Genomic DNA, 19867 nt, shown 5'->3' on the forward strand with positions numbered 1-19867 from the left:
GATTGGCTCTAATAAGCTTGGTCATAAGCATCACTGTGTCTTGGTAACACTTTCATCATGAAGGATCTCAAATGCTGGAATGATAAATATGAAAAAAGTGTTAGAATCAGCTTATATGTATTTCAATTAACATAAGGAAACAATTCGTCTAACTCTATATTTATGTTGGTGGGATTTTTTACTTTATTATTTGAGACTATGTCTCATTTCTTATCACTTGATCAATCCATTTATAGTGGTTGAAAAAATTTACAGTAATTATTTAGAAACAATCGACATATTTTTCAAAATTTACATACCGCTCAACCATCTGGTGACAACTACTTATCCTCTTTATATTTATTTATTCAAGAAAAATTACAGAATATTATATCCGTTCCTTCCAGGACCTCTATTATTTACATCTGCTCTGACCCATCGCGGTAGATCTAAATGGTCAAAATTTTCAGGTTTTCACAGTAAAATGTTCAACTCAAAGATGTTAAAATAAATACATATTTATTTCGAAGCTATCTCATTTAGAATAATGTTGGGATTATAAAACTAAATTCTATGATTTTTATGGCTAAGTGACCAACTAACATAAAAGCAGTGTTGGAGTGCACTCCCGAAAAAGAAAAATAGGAAATGGTTAGGAATCTTTCATAAACAATCCCAAAGGGCACCTACACAGGGATATATAATCACACAAATATTCCAACTATTAGCAGCTAAAAATAATAAAACATATATACTTCATCAGAATAAAATCAAAGAAATGCACCCAAGTTGTGTTAATTATTTATATATAAGATAAATATTATAGATCAAATTATTGCTCAACATGCTAAAAAGTGTATATTCCCTCCCAAACATTTCGCAATTTACATTGGTAGTTTTTTTTAAAAAAATCATATAGGCTCTTTATCTCTTATCATTTGGAATAATCGAGCACAAAGGATTTCTCCTTTCGATATAGATTCAAAATTATGATGGTGCTCCGTAAGGATTTCACTTGTTTAAAGATTTTTCTAAAAGGACTTAATATACATGGTTTATAATAACATTGAAATTGTTAAAATCATTTTTATAATGTATAAAATTACTTAGAAATACGTCTTTAATTACTAAAATCAATTCAATATTAGGTTTTGAAATCATTTTTGTGAAGAATAAGAGCATAATTAAAACTTGAATTAAAAGGACAAAATCAAACTATCTATATGTCATGCATACTATCACACTATTAGCAAGTCATTAACATGTCTCTTTTCCATCAATGGAAACTATTGACTTAGACTAAAAGAAAGTACCTATTTTTGTAAACTAAAAGTTATTGATGGAATGACAAAAGAAGATATCCTCTTTGTAAACTTAAAGCTAAATTGAAAAAAAATGTTAATTTGTAACAAATTTGAAGTTTAAATAATAGTATAGTTTTGTATAATGTAATATGAATATCTTACAACTTGAACTTATATGGAGCCTGAATTGACTTTCAAAGTAAGAAATTATACCTTTGGATGTACATTTGAATTTGTATCGAGTTGTTTTTCAAAAACATACAAATTTTAGAATCTCGTTATAAGTCAATCAACATTGTAGCAGTCTCGTTGAATGATATTTATAAAAAAAATGAATAAAAATGGCAAGAAAGAAGAAAAGAAAACCATCCAAACGAAAATAAAAGAACTGGGAATTTCCATTTTTTGTGTAAAATTAGTGATGATAAGGATTCTAAATGAGAACGATAGATCAGAAAGAATCCATGAGAAAAAGATAAAGCACTTACCTGAATATTGCCCTCTATTGCTTGGTCCTTCTTGTCGGAACAGAATAAACTGCGTATCAATTCAAGGTTTCTTCCAAGCAAGTGGTAACAATATATAACTAGTGTGTACTTATTCATAGTCCACCTTAATACCACAATTTATACCATCAAACTGGTTGTGTTTATTTTATTGTATGCTTTCAAGCATTTTATTCAAAAGTAATTTAAACCCAAATATCAAACAACCTTAGAATAATCAACTAACTCAAGCAAATATCATCAAATAAATAATTACCTAAAAGATAAGATTTTTTTCAAAAAAAATATGGGGGCATGGCCTACTGTGTGGAGTTCATATGTCAAGTTATTAACTCCATCTTTTTTAATCTTTCTTTGGAAAGAAAATCCATTAAAAGAATTAACCAACACCAAACTAAGAACAAAGGAGAGAGAGTCTAGAATAATACAAAGAGGATTAGAGACTTCTTCGAATCTAGAAGAACAGTTAGAAATAAAATAACCAATTCAAATCACCAACCGACACCATGACACTAGCTAGACAATGATTTTAGGACGACTTAGAGTTATAAGATGAAGTTAATTGTGAAAAAATTCTTCAATAAATGTAAAAAGGTAAAAAAAATATAAAAAGATAAAGTTACTTAATAAACGTGCAAACTTCACCGATGTCAACTATCGAAATTGAGTTGTTTACATCAATTTAAGGAGTTGGTAGACCAATTTTTAAATAATATTTGATAATAGGCACTCTTCAACATATTAACCAAACTATGAGAAAGAAAAAGAAAATAGTATAGTGGAAATTAATAAACAAAATTAAATCTAAAACTAAATACAAATTATATGCTGCACTAAGAGATGCAGCGAGTCAATAGTAAGGAACGTCGAAATAAAAGGACCACAATTCAATATTTTCATTATGTCTACTACCTTCTTTTCAAGTCAATAGTTTTTTCAGTAAGAAAGTTGTACAAGATCTTAACATTCTAGTTCAAGTGTCCACCCAATGTTTGATGTGTGTGAACAATAAATATGCTATCTAAACTCATATATTTGCGGCCCACAGGAATAACAAATTTTAGTAGAATGTTATGACATAAAATTAAGAAATTATAGACTTCAAACAACAACCACAACCCCTTCTAAGTAATTTCTTGCACAAGAATTAATTTAATGTGAATTCAATTGTAGCCAACACAGCATAACTTAATATTCAAGATCTATTTATCCACTCCCTTAAAAGATGGGGTAAAAATTCCTATCCTCCCATGTTATACTCGGAAAGAAAAAGATATAGTAGAAATCTAATCATTAGCAACAAAATAATAATAATAATAATAAACAGTATTAAGTTGCATTAAAAATAAAAGTCCTTATGATCAAGGCACAAACAAAAGAGAGAAAAAATCACAAAAAATACGGGAAATTTACGAAATAATAATCAATTTTTTCCCCAGAAAATCTGTTGTACTAATAATTTAAAAGTGTTATTAAAATAACCAAATAGTTTAATTTAAAGGGTTTTTTTTTTCTATTTTCAAATATGAAAAAATGAATAAAAAAGATTATGAAAGTATTTTGGTCATTTTATTATTTTGAACAATTTTTTTCTCTTTTCACGAGGCATGCTTCTGAAAAATGTTTGATTGCTCCTGAAATAACCAAAAGAAACCAGGTATATATATAATTTTAAACCGAAACTAAACTATTACTAAGTTCATATAGTTAGAAGAAAATGACTAGACTAGAATTTAGTCCATATAATTCTAAAAAGCCAAAAACTCAAGTCTCATTATACTTTGACAAATTTTAATAAGTGTATGATTTGATCCAAGATTTTATCAATATAGGCTAAATTTTAATTATAGTTAAAAACTAGATTCTTATTTCTTTAAATCAATTACCAAATTTATCATTTAATCTAAAAAAACCAAAACGCACCGATGAACCAGCGGAATATTTATTTTCTCCGCATTTGAAAGCCTAAACAGCAACTAGCAAGGGCAAGGTCGTAAATAATATTTTTTATGTAACCTTTGTTTTTTCATTTTTGATTTTTGATTTTTGATTTTTTTTTTTTTTTTTTGGAATTCCCTGAAAATACTTTTTTATAAAATAATAGTGCCATTAAATATAAATTTTCTCTAAGTGGAGCTATAAGACTAAATCTAAAGAAATCAGATACACAGATTATAAAACATATAAACTGATTTGTTTTTAAAAAAAAAAAAAGGTATTACATTACATACTTCGAGAGGCAATCTATAGATGTAGTTGACTCGCACAATCACCAAAAGTCACATATTTTTTTTTAAATACATGAGTATCTTGCTTTAATCTGACTACGTACGTACATGAGCACTTGGTGTTCGTTTTTTTAAGATTGGAACCTGAATCATAATCTAGTGGCACTCGAATTCCTCTCTAATAAAACAATCTTTACTTTTAGCCAATATTTTTCTCAAATCTATGCTTATGAATTATAAAATCCTAAAACATCTTATAACATTTTGGCCTAAAAAGTTTTAATAATTTTTCGCAGCCAAAATTTACAAAAAGATGTGTAATCCTGATTTGTATGTACAATACACCCCGTAGCTCAATTCTAATTTCAAATTGACCCATAGCAAATTTTTCTTTCTATTGAAAAACTTTCTCTTTAAGGCCGGAAATAGATGTAAATATTTACCAGAAAAATTATTTTAAATAATGAAACGCTTCAAAACATTTACGAGTTTAATAAAATTTTACTTTTCATCTATAATAAATCGTGATAAACTTAAATAAATATCTATTAGTGTCTATAATTTAGCAATAGGGATATAGCTAAATCTATGAAAAATATAAAGTTACTTTATAAAATGCTTATTTCATAATATTAAAAAAAAGACCACCGAAAAACTACTAATACATGTTAAAAATTCAAGAAACTCTCACTAACATGTACATATGTTGCTTCTTTTTATTGAATAAACAGATATTTACATGAAACTAGATATTCCAAATCCGACGCGTTTAGAATTTTCAACCCAATTTTTCTTTTAATGAATTAACAAAAACCCTCTCGAACAAAAAAAAAAAACCAAGAACTGTACCTTTTTTTATTACTAAAGTGAAAGGTTAACATACAACACTTCACCAGTTGGAAAGTAAGGAATTAAACTATTACTTTTGAAATAACCATTAGGGTCTCTTATCTACTAATTAGTTTTAAGTGGTTTTCCCGATAATTGTAATAATAAAAACAAACGTTCATAAAAGAAAAAAACAGTAAGAGAAAAATACATTGCATTTAATTTTCTATAAAGAATATTGACAATTCTCCTGGTTATAACTTGTTTCCTATTTCTATTTGTGCACCCAGAATTCCAGGGTATTTTCAGTCATCCTATTCTCTCATTTCAGAACACTTTGATTCTAGTGACTAAAGTGTTCTTTCTTCGACATTTTCTTTCTGTACTTGATATCTCTAGAAAAGCTTCCATTCCCGAAGTTCCCAAATACATGCATTCTATAGGCTCTTTTAAAAGTTTATTTCCACATCTAAGCTAATGTTGCAAAAAGGCCTGTACCAGTGGTAGCCGTTTTTTCCGGTTAAAAAAAGTAGCGAGAAAGGTGGTCTTAGTGTTGGATTAAATTTATTGCAAGTAGCGAAGCAAATATGCAATGGGAACGAACCAGCAATTTAATTATATTGAAAATAGTATCAGTGTGTTATTGCGTAGGCTAAGAATTGGATCTAATCCCTCCACCAGCCTATAAATTCTCAAGAATTTCCTATTAGTGATGAAGTGATGATATTTTAAGTGACAATAACAGTGTTTTGAAAAGATTTTACGACTCGTTTGGTCGGTCACTTGCACTTTCTCAAGCAAAGGGAATCGCCCTAAAACCTTATTCTTCAACTTATTTAATCCCACTATCATCACCTTGAGTATATAAGAAGCACTCAGAGCCCACATTTTCACACCATACCTTGACTTGGTCCTCGTCTTAAACGAGATCCTTAAGTCTCTTTCTTACCATTATTTCTTTGGCTTTCCTTACAGTATCTTCACCTACTTATTCTCCTGTGTATTGTAAGACAAACCATATATCTTCACCCTTCAAAACTTTCCATCCAAACTTCCTTTATATAATGGCATCAAGCTCTTTTAAATCTTCAGGCAATTCTAGCTCCTCATGGACTCTTAAGCAAAACAAAAAATTTGAGGACGCTCTGGTTTTATATCCTGAGGACACGCCAGATAGATGGCAAAAGGTGGCCAGGGCAGTGGGTGGAAAAACAGCTGAGGAAGTAAAAAGGCATTACGATATCCTGTTGCAAGATCTCATGCATATAGAATCTGGAAAAGTTCCTCTTCCTAACTACAAGCCCGTTGTTCCCAACGGTTCAATATATGATGATGAACAGAGGTAACGTTCTTACTACTCTTAAGCGTGTTTTCTATGTCATGTATCGCTATCCTATAGTTTCATCCTCGGGAAATCATTCAAGACCTTCGAGTATTCAGTTCTTAAGGAAAAAAGATCTTCAAAATAACATGATTCTTACTAGTGTCACTAGAAAAACAACTTATAAGAAAAAGGGTATTCATCTTTGCTGGGTGAACCAACCTCCCTTGTTTCTTCAAAGGCATAATATTATCCATTTTTGGAATTTAAATCCACAAGACTTTGATTTTAGTTTCATTCAAAAACCACGTACCGATAGCATTACCGTCCTTATTTATTTATATATCATGGATCTTCTCTTTCTGAGTGGATGTTAGACTACACGTATATGTTTCTTTCCCAACCATCCTCAGACTAAAATTTCAATTTCCTTTTCATCATTTATCCAATGGAAGTTCAAATGGCTGCAGGCTATATAAAAGGAAATAATCTATCTCAACCGATTTTCTATAAACAGTATATGTAGAGGAGAGAAGATGATATTATTTTATGTCCATGTATCCTTACGTACCACGCTCTGTCTTTTCCTACTCAATTAGCTACAACTTAAATCCTAACACCGACAACTCTCTTTTCTACGGAGACTTCATGCTATTCCTAATCTATTCATGCATTCCCACTTCCTCTTTCTAAGAAAAAGACCACGTGAAATCTAATCTCCCATGCTTTAAATTACTTTGCACGTGGTCCTGTATTTCTGACTTTAGACATCTACGTATTTAATTATAAATCCCTTCTTTGAAATTTAGATCTGCTTGATCAGTATTTGGCCACAAAAGTACTAATTAAAAAACTTTTAAGCTAACATGGGTTGCGTTAAATGGACATCGTTGCCTCCTTGAACTATTGCACGCTTATGAAGAATTCCGCTGCCCCCTTGCAGCATTAATTTAAGATTAACTAATCTTTTTAATGATCATTCTCTCTTCAAACTATTGCAGGCTCATGAAGAATCTAAAGCTCCAATAAGGCAAGGGTGTCATACCAACGATAGAATAAGAGCTGTAGAAGCGTTGTTCTCGATAATTTCAAGAATATAGCTTGCTGTCGGTATTTCTCTACTTTCCCGCTCTGTTTGTCCTTTCTACCATATATTGCTAAACTATTGTAACCTGTGAAGCGAACTATAATCTATTGTAAGTTGTAATCTGATTGTTCGTGTACCCGATTTCTCTGCTTTTGTGTACTTCTATCATTACTGTTTCATTCGCGCTTTCCAATCATTAAAGAAAAGAAAAGAAAGGAATATCATGTAATATATTCGCTTACCTTTATTGTTTATCGCTACGAAAGATACTCCTATGCTACAGGCTAGTCAATGTTATGTCTAATCAGTATAAAGTGGAAGGATCAATCAATTATATACTCAGCAGCATTTCATCAACTAACTTGTCGACAGAATATTAAGAGCCAGAATAATAAGTGAACAAAGGAAAAATAGATAATGATCCAAGAGTCATACCGTATCTTCTTGTAATTGTTAGTGTAAATTTAACACCAAATAAGTATCTTCTTTAGTAAAATCGATGCAAATAGATCAGATGACCGTTCGAACCGCTTCAAAATTCTGGTGTAAAAAAGAAACAATAAAGGTAGAGAAAAGACAGTGGAAGATTACTAACTACAGACCCGAACAGTTAACGAACCAAGACACGCTAAGATCTATTTCACTGACCTGGAGACGATAATTCCGCGATGAGTAACTTCTCTGGTTAAATCGATTCAAAATGCGAATCAAGCATTTCGATCCTGAGTCGAAAACCGAACGAAATCTTGAGAGAAAAATGTGAATCAACATAAACTGCGAGGTGAACAGTAATCAAGAACCAGAATCAACGGAACTGCGATTTAAGATACGATACGGATCTGTGGACGGTGAAAACAAAACGAGAATGCAAGTATATACGCCTGAAATCAATCAAATGAACAACGTTGAACGAACAGTAGAGGCAACAACGATGAGAGATTGGAGGAAGAAAGCATTGAAAGGCGAAGTCAAGTTGGAAGCAGGAGGTGGAGTAGAAGGAGACGAGAGATTGGGAACGATTTCCCCCTATTGGAAGAAAACGAACTGGCGGGAAATTTGAGACGTGGGACGCGCTTACATGGTATGATCTTCCTTCCGTTGAGAGCGTGGGAAGCAGCGAAAAATCCTGACCGTTAGTCAGTGGAAAATTAGTCTGAGGATCTGATCTTGGCCATCGATTACGAAAATGAATAAAAATAAAAAAATTGGAGATGCGGGGTATCGATCCCCGTACCTCTCGCATGCTAAGCGAGCGCTCTACCATCTGAGCTACATCCCCGAGTTGTTGACAAAGTAAATAAAAAAATAACTAAAATTTATTCCTTTATAGGGAAGTTTTATGAAACTATTGACCAAATATTATTTGTGTAATTACAAGACAATAAAAACAAATAAATACTTTGTGTGAATTACTTTTTTTTATTATTATTATAGAAATTTTAGTAGCATAAAAAAAAACATTTTTGATAATTTTATATTGGTATCTAATTACTTTTCTATTACTTTTAATTTATTCTCCAAAAGTTATTTAGTTAAGGAAAAAACATTTGTTTTCTTCTTCATAGTAATTGTAGTTTTTGTTTTCTAATATAGTGTAAGAGTGAGGTTAGGTGTCTTCTAATTGTGGGAAAGTGGTAATTTAATTATTTTGAAATTTTATAGTGTATACATTGAACCTTTAACGTAGGATAACGTAGGAATAGTTGGAAGGATAGCTATTAGGTTCAAAATAATTAAAAATATAGTAATACTTTTTAAAAATTATAAATATAGCAAAATTTGTCAAAACTTATCAATTATATAAATTAATCGCTAGTATACTATGTTGTAAATAATATAATAGTCTATCATTGATAAAAGTATAGCTACTACAGATAGAGTTTGCTATATTTGTATTATTTTAAGAAAAAAATTATTATATACTCAGTTATTGTCCCTTATAATTAGTTTTTAATACATTAATAATTTTGAAGTTAAAATATCATTTCACGGTCACATACATTATAAGTTACGTCTCAATCTATTTTGCAGAGTAAATGTGATTTTAGTCACATGCATTCACAGTTTTAATGATATAACTTCTACTATTTTATTTTATCACATACTAATGTCTTAATTATTTGTTAGTTGATTCTTTCTAACTTCAAAGGATGTATTAAATGTTGAGATATGAACACTACAATAATATAAAAGACTGCAATATAATTAGTTAGAATTATATGTTTAATATCTAAAAATTAGGAATGATTACATAAGCCTAAGTGCGTTGAAATAATGAACGTCATACCCATTACTCACCCATATTTATTAAGATATGTTCGCCATTTTTCTGACACATAAATCTAATGTATATCTTCTCATCTCTTAATAATTTACTCTGTCTTATTAATAATGCTGTTAATGCATGCACTATTTTAATTAATAATCATTGTCATCTTCTTCGTCCTTTGTTTTTTTATTTATTTGTTTTTATTATTATTTAAATATCATACTTTTTTTTATCAATATTTGATAAAATAAAAAATAGAAAAGGATAAAGGAAAGCGTGCCAATGCTGCCAAATCTTGGAATTAATTAGATATATAAAAAATAGAGACATCTTCAAACATGATAAAATATTAAAAATATTTACCGGACTCCTTCCTAACTTATTTAAGTTTTTTGTTAATGCTATTTATGATAATTTTCTTAACAAAAGAAAAGGATAGTTAAAGCTATGTACAAGTTAAGTTATTCACACCCTCGTTCTTTTTTATTTCATTGATATTAATGGAATTTCAGTTCTTGGTTAAGATGAAGTTTCGTAAAGACACATTTCTTCTTTAAAATATAGGAACAATTCATGTAGTGTGAGTACCATTTTCAAGAAAATATAGAATAATAGAAACATTTAAATATGTTTGATTTTTTATCGGATCATAAACATCTAATTTACGAAGATCTCTTCCTTTTCTTTGAGGATCGAACATTAATTGCAATGATTTGGTAAACGTCTCATTGGGATAGATGTAAATCAACAATACCCCCACTAAAACTGTATAAGAAGTTTTCTCTTCACGGCTCGAAAATATTCAAAGTTATGTATGGAATTCTAATTAATGTCAAATAAATCCATAGATTATTAAATCAATTAGATTATGATTTCAATAATTTTTTCTTATTCTTTTAAAAAAAAAGAACAAAGTACGTGGAGTTACAATTACGAAAATTATTATTACTAAATCAATATTTTAAAACTTTTAATTTTATTGTAATTGATTTTCTTATAAAGTACAAATAATTTATCTATTTTACCATGTCTGACGACTTCTCTTTAATTAATATGTCTTAATTAATTGTTTCATAAATTATTGATCTCTCACATTAAAAATTTGTAAACTACACCATTAACAGGCCGGGTTAATTTTAGTTCTCGATAAAAAAAATGTGCGAAAATGTTTTTGACATCAAATGGTTTAAAACACTAATTCACTAAAAATTAAAGTAAAAAAAATTAGTAACTTAGAGACCTATTCATCATTTGCGTCTAAATTCTAATAAAAACTAATATCTTATGTTATCAATTTTTGATAAAAAAATAAATTTTGGTTTAAAAACAACAACAACAACAAAACTAACCCCAAAAACAGTTTTAAGACTTTTCCAAATTAAAGTATATCATTTTAGTTTCTAACATTTTTTATTTTATTTTTTCAATTTATGTACATTTTTTATTCATGTATTGTATTTTTATTTTATTTTTTATATCAAAACTATTATTTATAGCTAATTTTAATAAAAATAAGTAACTTCAAATGACTAAACTTAAAAAAAAAAAAAAAAAAAAAAAAAAAAAAGGATTAGGACTGTGGCACCGAAATGTTATTTTAATTTATTGGTTTAGGCATACAATAAAATAAACAAAAAGAAATACACGCAAATATATACATTAAAAAAGAAGTTATAAAGATTAGTGCCACAAAATGATGGGTTGGTGAACAAATCTAGAAGGAAGTTAGGGTGATGAGTTCAGCTTTCCTCTAATGATTATAAAATCAACTAAACAAAAAAAGAAATATATTTTTATATTGTTTCTTAATTAAGTTGATTTTTCGCATCCCCATGCAGTGTTGTGTTCTATGAAATTCAGGACAACACTTTAATTATTTGTTTTAATCTAAATATAACAAAGTAACACTTGATCACTTGGCTTATCATAAAGTACAATCATAGTAAAACCCACACCTAAAACATGATTTATAATATATATATATATAACATATTATAATTAAACTTAATTCATTAAACTTATAAATTGATTATGTAAGTTTGGTAGTGTAATTACAACTATAACTATGCTTTAGAGATAATTTTTGTAATTTTTTATTTAATATAATATAAAAACACATTGATGGAGTTTTATTTACAAACCTCTACAATATTATTTCATTCATAATTAAAGTTGATTTTAATTGTTGTGATAGAAGGAGTGTTAGATCGATAGGGTAATATTACTCTTTAATCTTTGCATATTTTGAATATTGAAAAAGAATATGAGACTCCCCGCATTCATACATCTCTTTCTTTAAAACTTATAATTCATTCAAAAGAGAAAAATAATATGTGGGTCCACAAAGTCAATGTCCAATACCAAAACAAATTAAGTTCATATTTGATGTATTGTTCCAATTCCAATTTTAGTTAGCCAAAAAATCTGCAAAAACCATTCAAACTTTCCCTATTAAACCAATCTGTTATGTTATTGCTGATCGTAAGCATCAAACTTCATGGGATGTTGGACTCATGTCTTTAATAATTTTGGGTTGGAAACACCGGCAAATATAGGAATTAGATATAAAGTATTGACGTATATAACACTATTTTTAAGAAAATTGCAAAGTTTGTCATAGTTTAAATTAAATTCTTGGTTAATTTATATAAAATATTATTGCTATTGAAAATTATTTCAAATTATTCCCCGGTTAATATTTTTATGAACTTTGATATATTTGAAAAACTAAATCTTATCGAGAATATTTTTTCCTCTTTAAATTAGATGATAATCGTTGCATCATCTTATTAGTGAGTAAAAATTAAAATTGAATCGTTTACTATCATACCATTATCGCATTGACAACGTATAAATTAAATTTTTAAATTTTTAAATTTTATTAAGTAATTGAGTGTAACGATAACTTTTTCAGACGAAACAAATAAATAATATATCACGTATGTATTGTGCCTGAATTGCTGCCTTCATTTTTCTTTTCTCATTTATCTTTAATTTTGAATAATTTCAAGTAAAATTTCAAAATACAAATTTGAATTTTGATCTGAAAATTAATTAAGTATTTATTATTTTATTAATATTGTAATTATTATTGTTATAGTTTTCTAACTTTAAATTTAAAAAGAGGGGGACATGTCCCTCCTCCCAGTCTGTAGCCTATGGGTAGCCCTATCTTTCATGTACCCATTCCCTATTTTCAACCATAAATAAATAAAGCTTCAAGTCAAATCAGCTTTATATATCACACTCAATCTCACACATCCCTCCAAATCCAAAGGACTCTTTTGGGACCCTCCCTAACACAAAATATAATTAACTCTCTAATCACAATTTTTCCTTTTTTTGGCCTACAAAATCTACCAATTTATACTCTAAATACGCCTATAGTTCAAATATAGGTTTAAATCTTATCCTTCTTTCTTAAATTCTAACATTTGTTTCTCATCTCCGATGTGGGGTGAGTAATACAATTTTAGGAGAACTAGAATAACAACCCCATATAAGAACCTATAAGCTAAGGGATAGTTTAAGGTAGATAGATTTTATGGGAGGTAGCTCTTCCATATTCCATAGAGCAATAGAGGTACGCAAAGGTTTTCATACGTAGCGGTGAGAGGAGCTCGACTCCAATACCTCCCTTAGCGTGCATGGATGAATGTCGACCTTAATAATCTTATGGTGTTGACTATAGAAGAAGGATTGTTTGCTCAACAAATAACGTTACTAGCTTAATGTACAAATTCTATATAATTGAATTATGCCTATTTTTAAAATATTTATTTTATTTTAGTTATTTACCTTTAGATTGTATATATTTTTCGGTGAATATAAAGGGTGTAATTAATTTTTGACTAGTTTTAAGAAAAACAATCCCTTTACAACATTGTTATTATTCAACAAACCCAAAATGATCTACTCTCACACCTCAATTGAATGTGTGTGTTTTCTCACTGCAATAAATATATGTATATATATAATGTGACGAATGGGTTTTAAACCTATGTTATCCATGATGAAATTTAAACCTAAAATCTAATATGTAAATATAGATGACATAATGTTATTCCTTCCATGGAGTGCACTACAACCTTAAAGTTTTACGTACCCGCATCTAAAATAAATTTTCGGTACAACTCTTCCTAGGCCCCAATGTTTTTCTTTCCAAGAAAAAAAAAACCATAATAATACATACTCTATATCATCCATAACATCAAAGGCTTTATTGTTATTTCGTTCAAGTCAAAAAGACAAGATTTTGTTCAATGTTTTTGAAAAACAAAAAAGAATACATGCATTTTCTATTATCGACATTCATGTCTCTTTCGATATCTATTCTAATTATAGATGTATTTCAAGATGAATACTTTTTAATTAAAAAAAGCTAAATTAACATGTCACATCATCATTTTCGAAAGCTTGATTAGTAATAGTAAGAAAAAAAGTTAAAAGAATAACAAATATGAGTACTTAGGTCCTCTAGCTAGTTAATTATGAAAATTACTAAATAGAAGCATATTTGAGGACTAAACTAAAGATAGGATAAGAAACAATTATTTGATGCATAAACTAAATTGGCAAATTTTATTTTAAGAAACTGTTCTTAGAACAATCCTTGCTTCATGTGTTTTCTTTCCTTTTTTTCTCTAAGTTAAAAATTGTCCATATATATCCACAAATAATTTACTTAAATTTAAATAATAAAAAATGGGGTTTTTTTTTTGTTTATAAATACAATTAAAACATGGAGAAATTATTTAAACATGAAGACTACAATAATGTGAGTGTCAGAGTTAAGAGCATTGGAGTTAAGAAAGGATATTAATTAATTTTAATTGAAAGATGAATGAGATTAAAATTGGTCCCATTGGTCAGAAATGATGAAAAGCTGTTGAGGAAAAAAATGATTAAAAAAAATAAATAAATAAAAACGATAAATAATTGAGGGATTAAAATTAATTAAGATGAAGAAGAATCACAAGAAGGTCTCTGACATAAAATCGTCTCTCAATATTCCTTCAATTATATAAACGACGTTATATTCCTCTAATTTAACGTACGTGATTCTTACCTTCTTCAGCAGGCATTGGCCGCCATGGATTCCAAGTTACGATTCATTTGTAATGCCGGCACCGGCGCCGGTACCGGTGAGTTGATCAGGTTCGTGATTTTCGTTCTGCTTCTTCACAGTGTTCTTGTTGTTATGCATCCAGACTTTGAGAACTTGCCGTTTCACTCCGACTTCCGTACAGAATCTTTCCACTTCTTCTTCATCTTGCTTCTGAATCCTCCATCCGACTTTCTCAGCGAACTCGAGCATCCGATCCTTTTGCTCCTGTGTGAACTTTGTACGGAAACGCTTTTTCGACAAGGAGAAGGAAGACGGCGGCATAACCTCCGCATTGGAGTGGAAAACGTTTAAATCCTCACTGGAAGACTCGTTTCCGCCACCGCCGGCGAAGGCGACGTTCATCGGAGCGATGATTGGAGCAGTAGGACTAGAATGGAGGTTCAATGCCATGGAGAATTTATGGTGACCGTGAAGAGCGGAAGGAGAAGGTAATGGCGGAGGAAGCTGGAGATGGTTCAACATTAAGCCTCTTCTGTAATTAGGACTGATATTCAATTGAGTCTCACCGTCAATTTCTTTCCGGTGAAAATTCCGGTGACATTCACAAGCAGCACATTTCAAAGCCTCTAGGGTTCCGTCTTCACCACTCGGCATAAACTCTCCACATCCGTCGTAAATATTCCCCCCAACGCTCGCCGCGTGATTCTTCAAACATTCACGATATCTAACTCCAGAAACACCCCCTCGCGCCTTGGATCTACCGCCAGAGGAAAAATTACCACCACCACCTCCACCTCCTCCTCCTCCGCCACCGCCGCCGCCAACATTCTCACCGGCATCGTGGTGGTCTGTTTGGATATGGTGATGAGAACCATTATGAATCCTATCGGAAGAAGTTTCCCCAAAAATATGACCATAAGCACCGGCACCAGAATTAGCTCCAGGCATTATTACTTCCTTCTCTTGTTCTCTCATATCCATACGAGTAAATTCCAAAACCCTAAACCACAGAAACACACACACACACAGAGAAAAAAAATTGGATAAAGGAAAAAGAGAGCTCAGATCTCAAAGAAGGCAGAGGGGTTCAAATCGAAGAATCAATCAGGTACATACATGTAATTAAAATTGAAAATCGAATTAAATTAAACTGCTAGTGGTGCATGCTCAATTAAATTAATTTCCACTTTCCCACTTTCCCCCATGAAATTAGAAAAAACAAGGAAGGAGAAGAAGAAGAAGAAGAAGAAGAAGAAGAAGAAATGGGACCAAGCTAGCTAGGGTTTGGGCGCCATTAAAGAGAGAGTGAAGAAATGAAAGGAGATTAGGGTTTTAGAGAGAGAGAGAGATAGATAGATAGAAAGAAAGAGAGAGAGAGAGAGAGAGAGAGTAGAGAGGGGAATGCTTCAAGGGATCCAACAGGCCAGCTACATATCCAACAAGAGACAGGTTGGTTGCTTATGGAGAAGCGAAGGGAAGGAGAAAGAAGAAAGAAGAGAGAGATGGGAAGGGTATTTTGGGGAAAAATAGGAAAAGGGGGGTAAAAATGGCACCCAAAGGGAAGGGCAATACACAAAAACAACCGACAACGTCATGTTCATCCCTCTCCCACGCCCTGCCATAAATGGGACCCATAACCCCTCCCTCCCTTGGCCCCTTCATTATTATTCATTGCTTTCTATTTTCTCTCTCTCTTTCTATCTCTAAGCACTTGACCATGGTCCATCACCAATGCTCTGTACTACTACTCATAACCATACCCCCTTTTGATGCGACCTTACTTCGCTTTCATATTCCCATTTCCCCCCCCTTAAACCCTAATCTTCTTTATTCCTTCCTTCATTTTACTTAATAACCATTCCCCCATCACTCCTTCCCTTCTCTCGAAGTTAGAGGTTCATTCCTCATACTATTCTCGAAGTTAGAGGTTCATTCCTCATCTATAGTTAGTACTATATAAAACTATTAGAATAGAAAAACTTTTCGGATGTTGCGTCTAAATGTTGTTATTTTTAATTCTTTTATATTCAAATAAGCATTATGGTCATTATTCATAACGTTTTATGTCATTGTCACTCCGATTTAGTGTCCAACATTATAATGATAGTTTCAAACTATTTACGTAAGATTTAACGTAATATTATAACTTTTGAAGGAAGGAAAGTATGTTAAAAAACTATGTGCAACTAACAACCGGCCGTATTTCCTTTTCGATCATAATTGAAAAGTTAACAGGGACATTTAAAAAAATAGCAAAATAGTGAAACTATTTACAAAATATAACAAAATCTATTAAACTACAATTATTATTTTTTTTTGCTATAGTTTTTTTTTTTTTTCTATTCATAACAATTCCCCAAATAATAAGTTATTTTTTTTTTAAAAAAAAAGATAATCATGTTATGTGACAACTTGTGATTAAACATTTGAGTGAGCAATCCAATAAATGTTATAGAATATAGTAAATGTTGTATATAGCAAACAAGATGTTTTGAAATAGTATTTACCGTAGCTATAAGTGGTTTTTTGTAGTATTATTGCATGATCCTTGTCCTAAATAACCCCAAGTATTTTCACTTATTAGTTTCGTTTCAAAAACTTAAAAGGAGTGTGTCTCATCTATTATATATATAAATTTAAAATTTATATCTATTTAACTCAAAACTTTCAATTTTGTACATAGTAGAAATTAAAAGTAATAATAATAGTAGGTCAATGTTCTATTACATACCACATTACAAAATTCATTGATACATATTGGACAAATACTTAGAAGCTTAAGGACATGCTGGACATTTCTCAAGGCATGGATATGTCAATTAATAGCTAATTTAAAAGCTTAAAGATTTATTAAACATTTTTGCAAATTTTGACCAAATCAATAAAAAAAGTTGCAGACTTTAACTTGTAATTTAACCATAAATTGATGAATGTATACTTGATTTATTGATACATGGTCTGTAGGTGTGCTGTTATTAAATTATGGTACCTAATAAGTAGGTATTTGCATAGACCAAGTATTTTCGACTTTAATGTTGTAAGTTTAGGTGTTGAACTTTGAAACTGATTCATATATCTTTGTTGATTAATGAAGAATGAATGATAGGGTAGATTTTATAATAATAATAGTAATAATAATAAAGACAAATTTAAAGTTGTGGTTGGGGAAAATGTAGAATATTTAAAGGTGGAATTTAGAAATTGGAATATTTTAAAGTTTTAAGAACTAAAGTGAGTGAAATATAGGTTGGATACTCATGACATAAAAAAAAAAAAAAAAAAGATTTACTCCCTTTTTCAATTAGAAAAAATAAATAAATTGAAACTTTAAATTTAATATATAAATCCTTTTCTATGGTGGAGTAAGGAATTAACCCTCTAACTTGGATGTTTTTACAAACCCTATGTCATTTGAGTTAGATTCATTCTTTTTATATTATCATGAACTATTTGATTTCTTTGGAATAATAATGGTTTTATGAACTTACTTATTAGAAGCTTTGCTTCAAAGCTCTTTTTCTCTTAAAATTAAAAAAAAAAAAAAAAAGGACAATTCTTCTATTATATATGTATTCATCATTTTATGGGAAAATAATAGATTAAAGATCAAATATTCTATTTGAAAAGTATTATATAATGGTGGGGAATTTAAAAATAAAAATGGGAAAACAAGGGATTCAATAATTATATTAATTGTATTTTTTCTTAAAAATATATTGACTATAAATTATTAATAATTATTTATCAATAAACATATTTGACAAAACTGTAAATTGAGTATACTCATTTTTTGTAGGTTTCAGTCATTTTCTTGAGCATTCAAATAAGAGATTTAAAATATTTAAAATTCAAAAAACATATTCTCATTTAAAAATTCAAAATGTCATAAAAGAAAAGTTATTTAGAAAATACCAAAAAATGCATCACTAAAAAACAAGCTCTTGAGGATGCAATATGTATTGCTTTTCCATGGTTTAGTCTAATTCATTTGTTGTTGTGTAGGCGACCCTCTTGCATCTGTTGCCATACTATAGCGGTCCCATAATATTCAAACGGAACCATGCATGAAAACATATACATTTTATGTGTCCGAAGCTAATCATAATAAATCTTTATTTTAAAAGGCATGTTAATTAATCATATTTAATTTAATTAGTTTCCGTACATTCACCCTTTTAAAGGTTATACCATTAATCATTTAAATTTTCTATACATTCACCCCTAAATTACAAAGTGTGATAAATGAACGTATGCTATAACGTTTAGATGTCTTGATTTTTTAATTTAATATTAAGCACAATTATCTCATGATACTAAAACCTTAGGTCTATATTTTGTTTAGGGTTTATACGAAATGTATTACGATAGTTTTTTTTTCCTTTTGTTCGTGGACATATCTAATACATGACCCATATAAATATGTTTGTAGTTCTTATTTATTGAGTTATCTAGGTAAAAAAGTTGTATAAATACCTAAGCTTGCAGTATATTTTAGTCCTCAATCATAGTTTAACTCGTATAGACATCAAATAGAAGTTGCAACTTGACATGCTTTAGAAAACTCAAATATCCGCTGCATATATATTACCAACACCAAAACAAACAAGAAAAAACATACCTAAAGTTTTGAGAATGTGAAAGCTCATGGATTTAAAATGAAGAGAAAATGACGTTTTGGGTTAAGCACATAAATTAAGGGTGAGGTAAAAAATGGGGAGGTGAAAGTGAAAAGTGAGAGAGAGAGAGAGAGAGAGTGAACAGTAAATGGGATTGTCGCGTTGCATTGTGTGTGAGTGTGTGTGTGTTGGGTTTGGTCGTACAGAAGAGGTTAATTGTGAAAGTGTCTGCAAACAGCACGCTTGCCCCAAGCAATGTCTTTACCTTTCTCTGATGCAATCGATGCCTTTTTTTTCTTTTTTTTTTCATTTGTCTCTCTTTCCACGTCTTTTGCTTTGGTACTTGTTTTCTCCACACTCCCATCATCCCAAATCTTTCCACCAATCCTAATCCCAAATTTCCCATTTAACCAACCAAACCCTAAACCTTTTCTTTTTTCTTTTTATATATATAATTCTTACCGTCTCTACAACTATATTGTACGAAATCTAATTTTAACATCTCTATAATTTTGTTCTTTCAATTTTTACGATTTAAAATTTTAATGTAGAATACCACACTGTCACTAATCACACGACTTCTCTTTAAAAGAAGAATGGCCATTTTAAAATTAACTCGACCATTTTCTTGACATTTTGATACAAGATATTGAAAATATTA

General features: G+C 30.0%; 2 protein-coding genes and 1 non-coding gene across 3 annotated transcripts; 1 reads left to right on the forward strand and 2 right to left on the reverse strand.

Moving 5' to 3' along the window:
• Nucleotides 1-5741: 5741 nt before the first annotated feature.
• Nucleotides 5742-7389, forward strand: LOC103487975 (protein RADIALIS-like 4). The gene is made up of 2 exons (XM_008446502.3): nucleotides 5742-6187; nucleotides 7168-7389. Exons 1-2 carry the CDS (start codon nucleotides 5910-5912, stop codon nucleotides 7193-7195), a joined length of 306 nt encoding a protein of 101 aa, XP_008444724.2. The 5' UTR covers nucleotides 5742-5909; the 3' UTR covers nucleotides 7196-7389.
• Nucleotides 7390-8459: 1070 nt separating this feature from the next.
• TRNAA-AGC (transfer RNA alanine (anticodon AGC)) lies at nucleotides 8460-8532 on the reverse strand. The gene has a single exon. It is a non-coding gene; the product is annotated as a tRNA-Ala (tRNA).
• A 5908-nt stretch (nucleotides 8533-14440) lies between these two features.
• LOC103487974 (zinc-finger homeodomain protein 2) lies at nucleotides 14441-16239 on the reverse strand. Its single transcript, XM_008446500.2, has one exon. The coding sequence runs from the start codon at nucleotides 15569-15571 to the stop codon at nucleotides 14627-14629; it is 945 nt and encodes a 314-aa protein (XP_008444722.1). The 5' UTR covers nucleotides 15572-16239; the 3' UTR covers nucleotides 14441-14626.
• Between the last annotated feature and the right edge of the window lie 3628 nt (nucleotides 16240-19867).

Source organism: Cucumis melo, chromosome 3, assembly GCF_025177605.1.
Source record: "Cucumis melo cultivar AY chromosome 3, USDA_Cmelo_AY_1.0, whole genome shotgun sequence".
In the NCBI taxonomy this organism is placed as follows: domain Eukaryota; kingdom Viridiplantae; phylum Streptophyta; class Magnoliopsida; order Cucurbitales; family Cucurbitaceae; genus Cucumis; species Cucumis melo.

Excerpts from the sequence above, each read along its gene's own strand:
- LOC103487974 (XM_008446500.2), bottom strand. The coding sequence starts at position 15,571 with ATGGATATGAGAGAACAAGAGAAGGAAGTAATAATGCCTGGAGCTAAT.
- LOC103487975 (XM_008446502.3), top strand. The coding sequence starts at position 5,910 with ATGGCATCAAGCTCTTTTAAATCTTCAGGCAATTCTAGCTCCTCATGG. Across the intron at positions 6,188-7,167 it reads ATATATGATGATGAACAGAG|GCTCATGAAGAATCTAAAGC; the intron begins GTAACGTTCTTA and ends AAACTATTGCAG.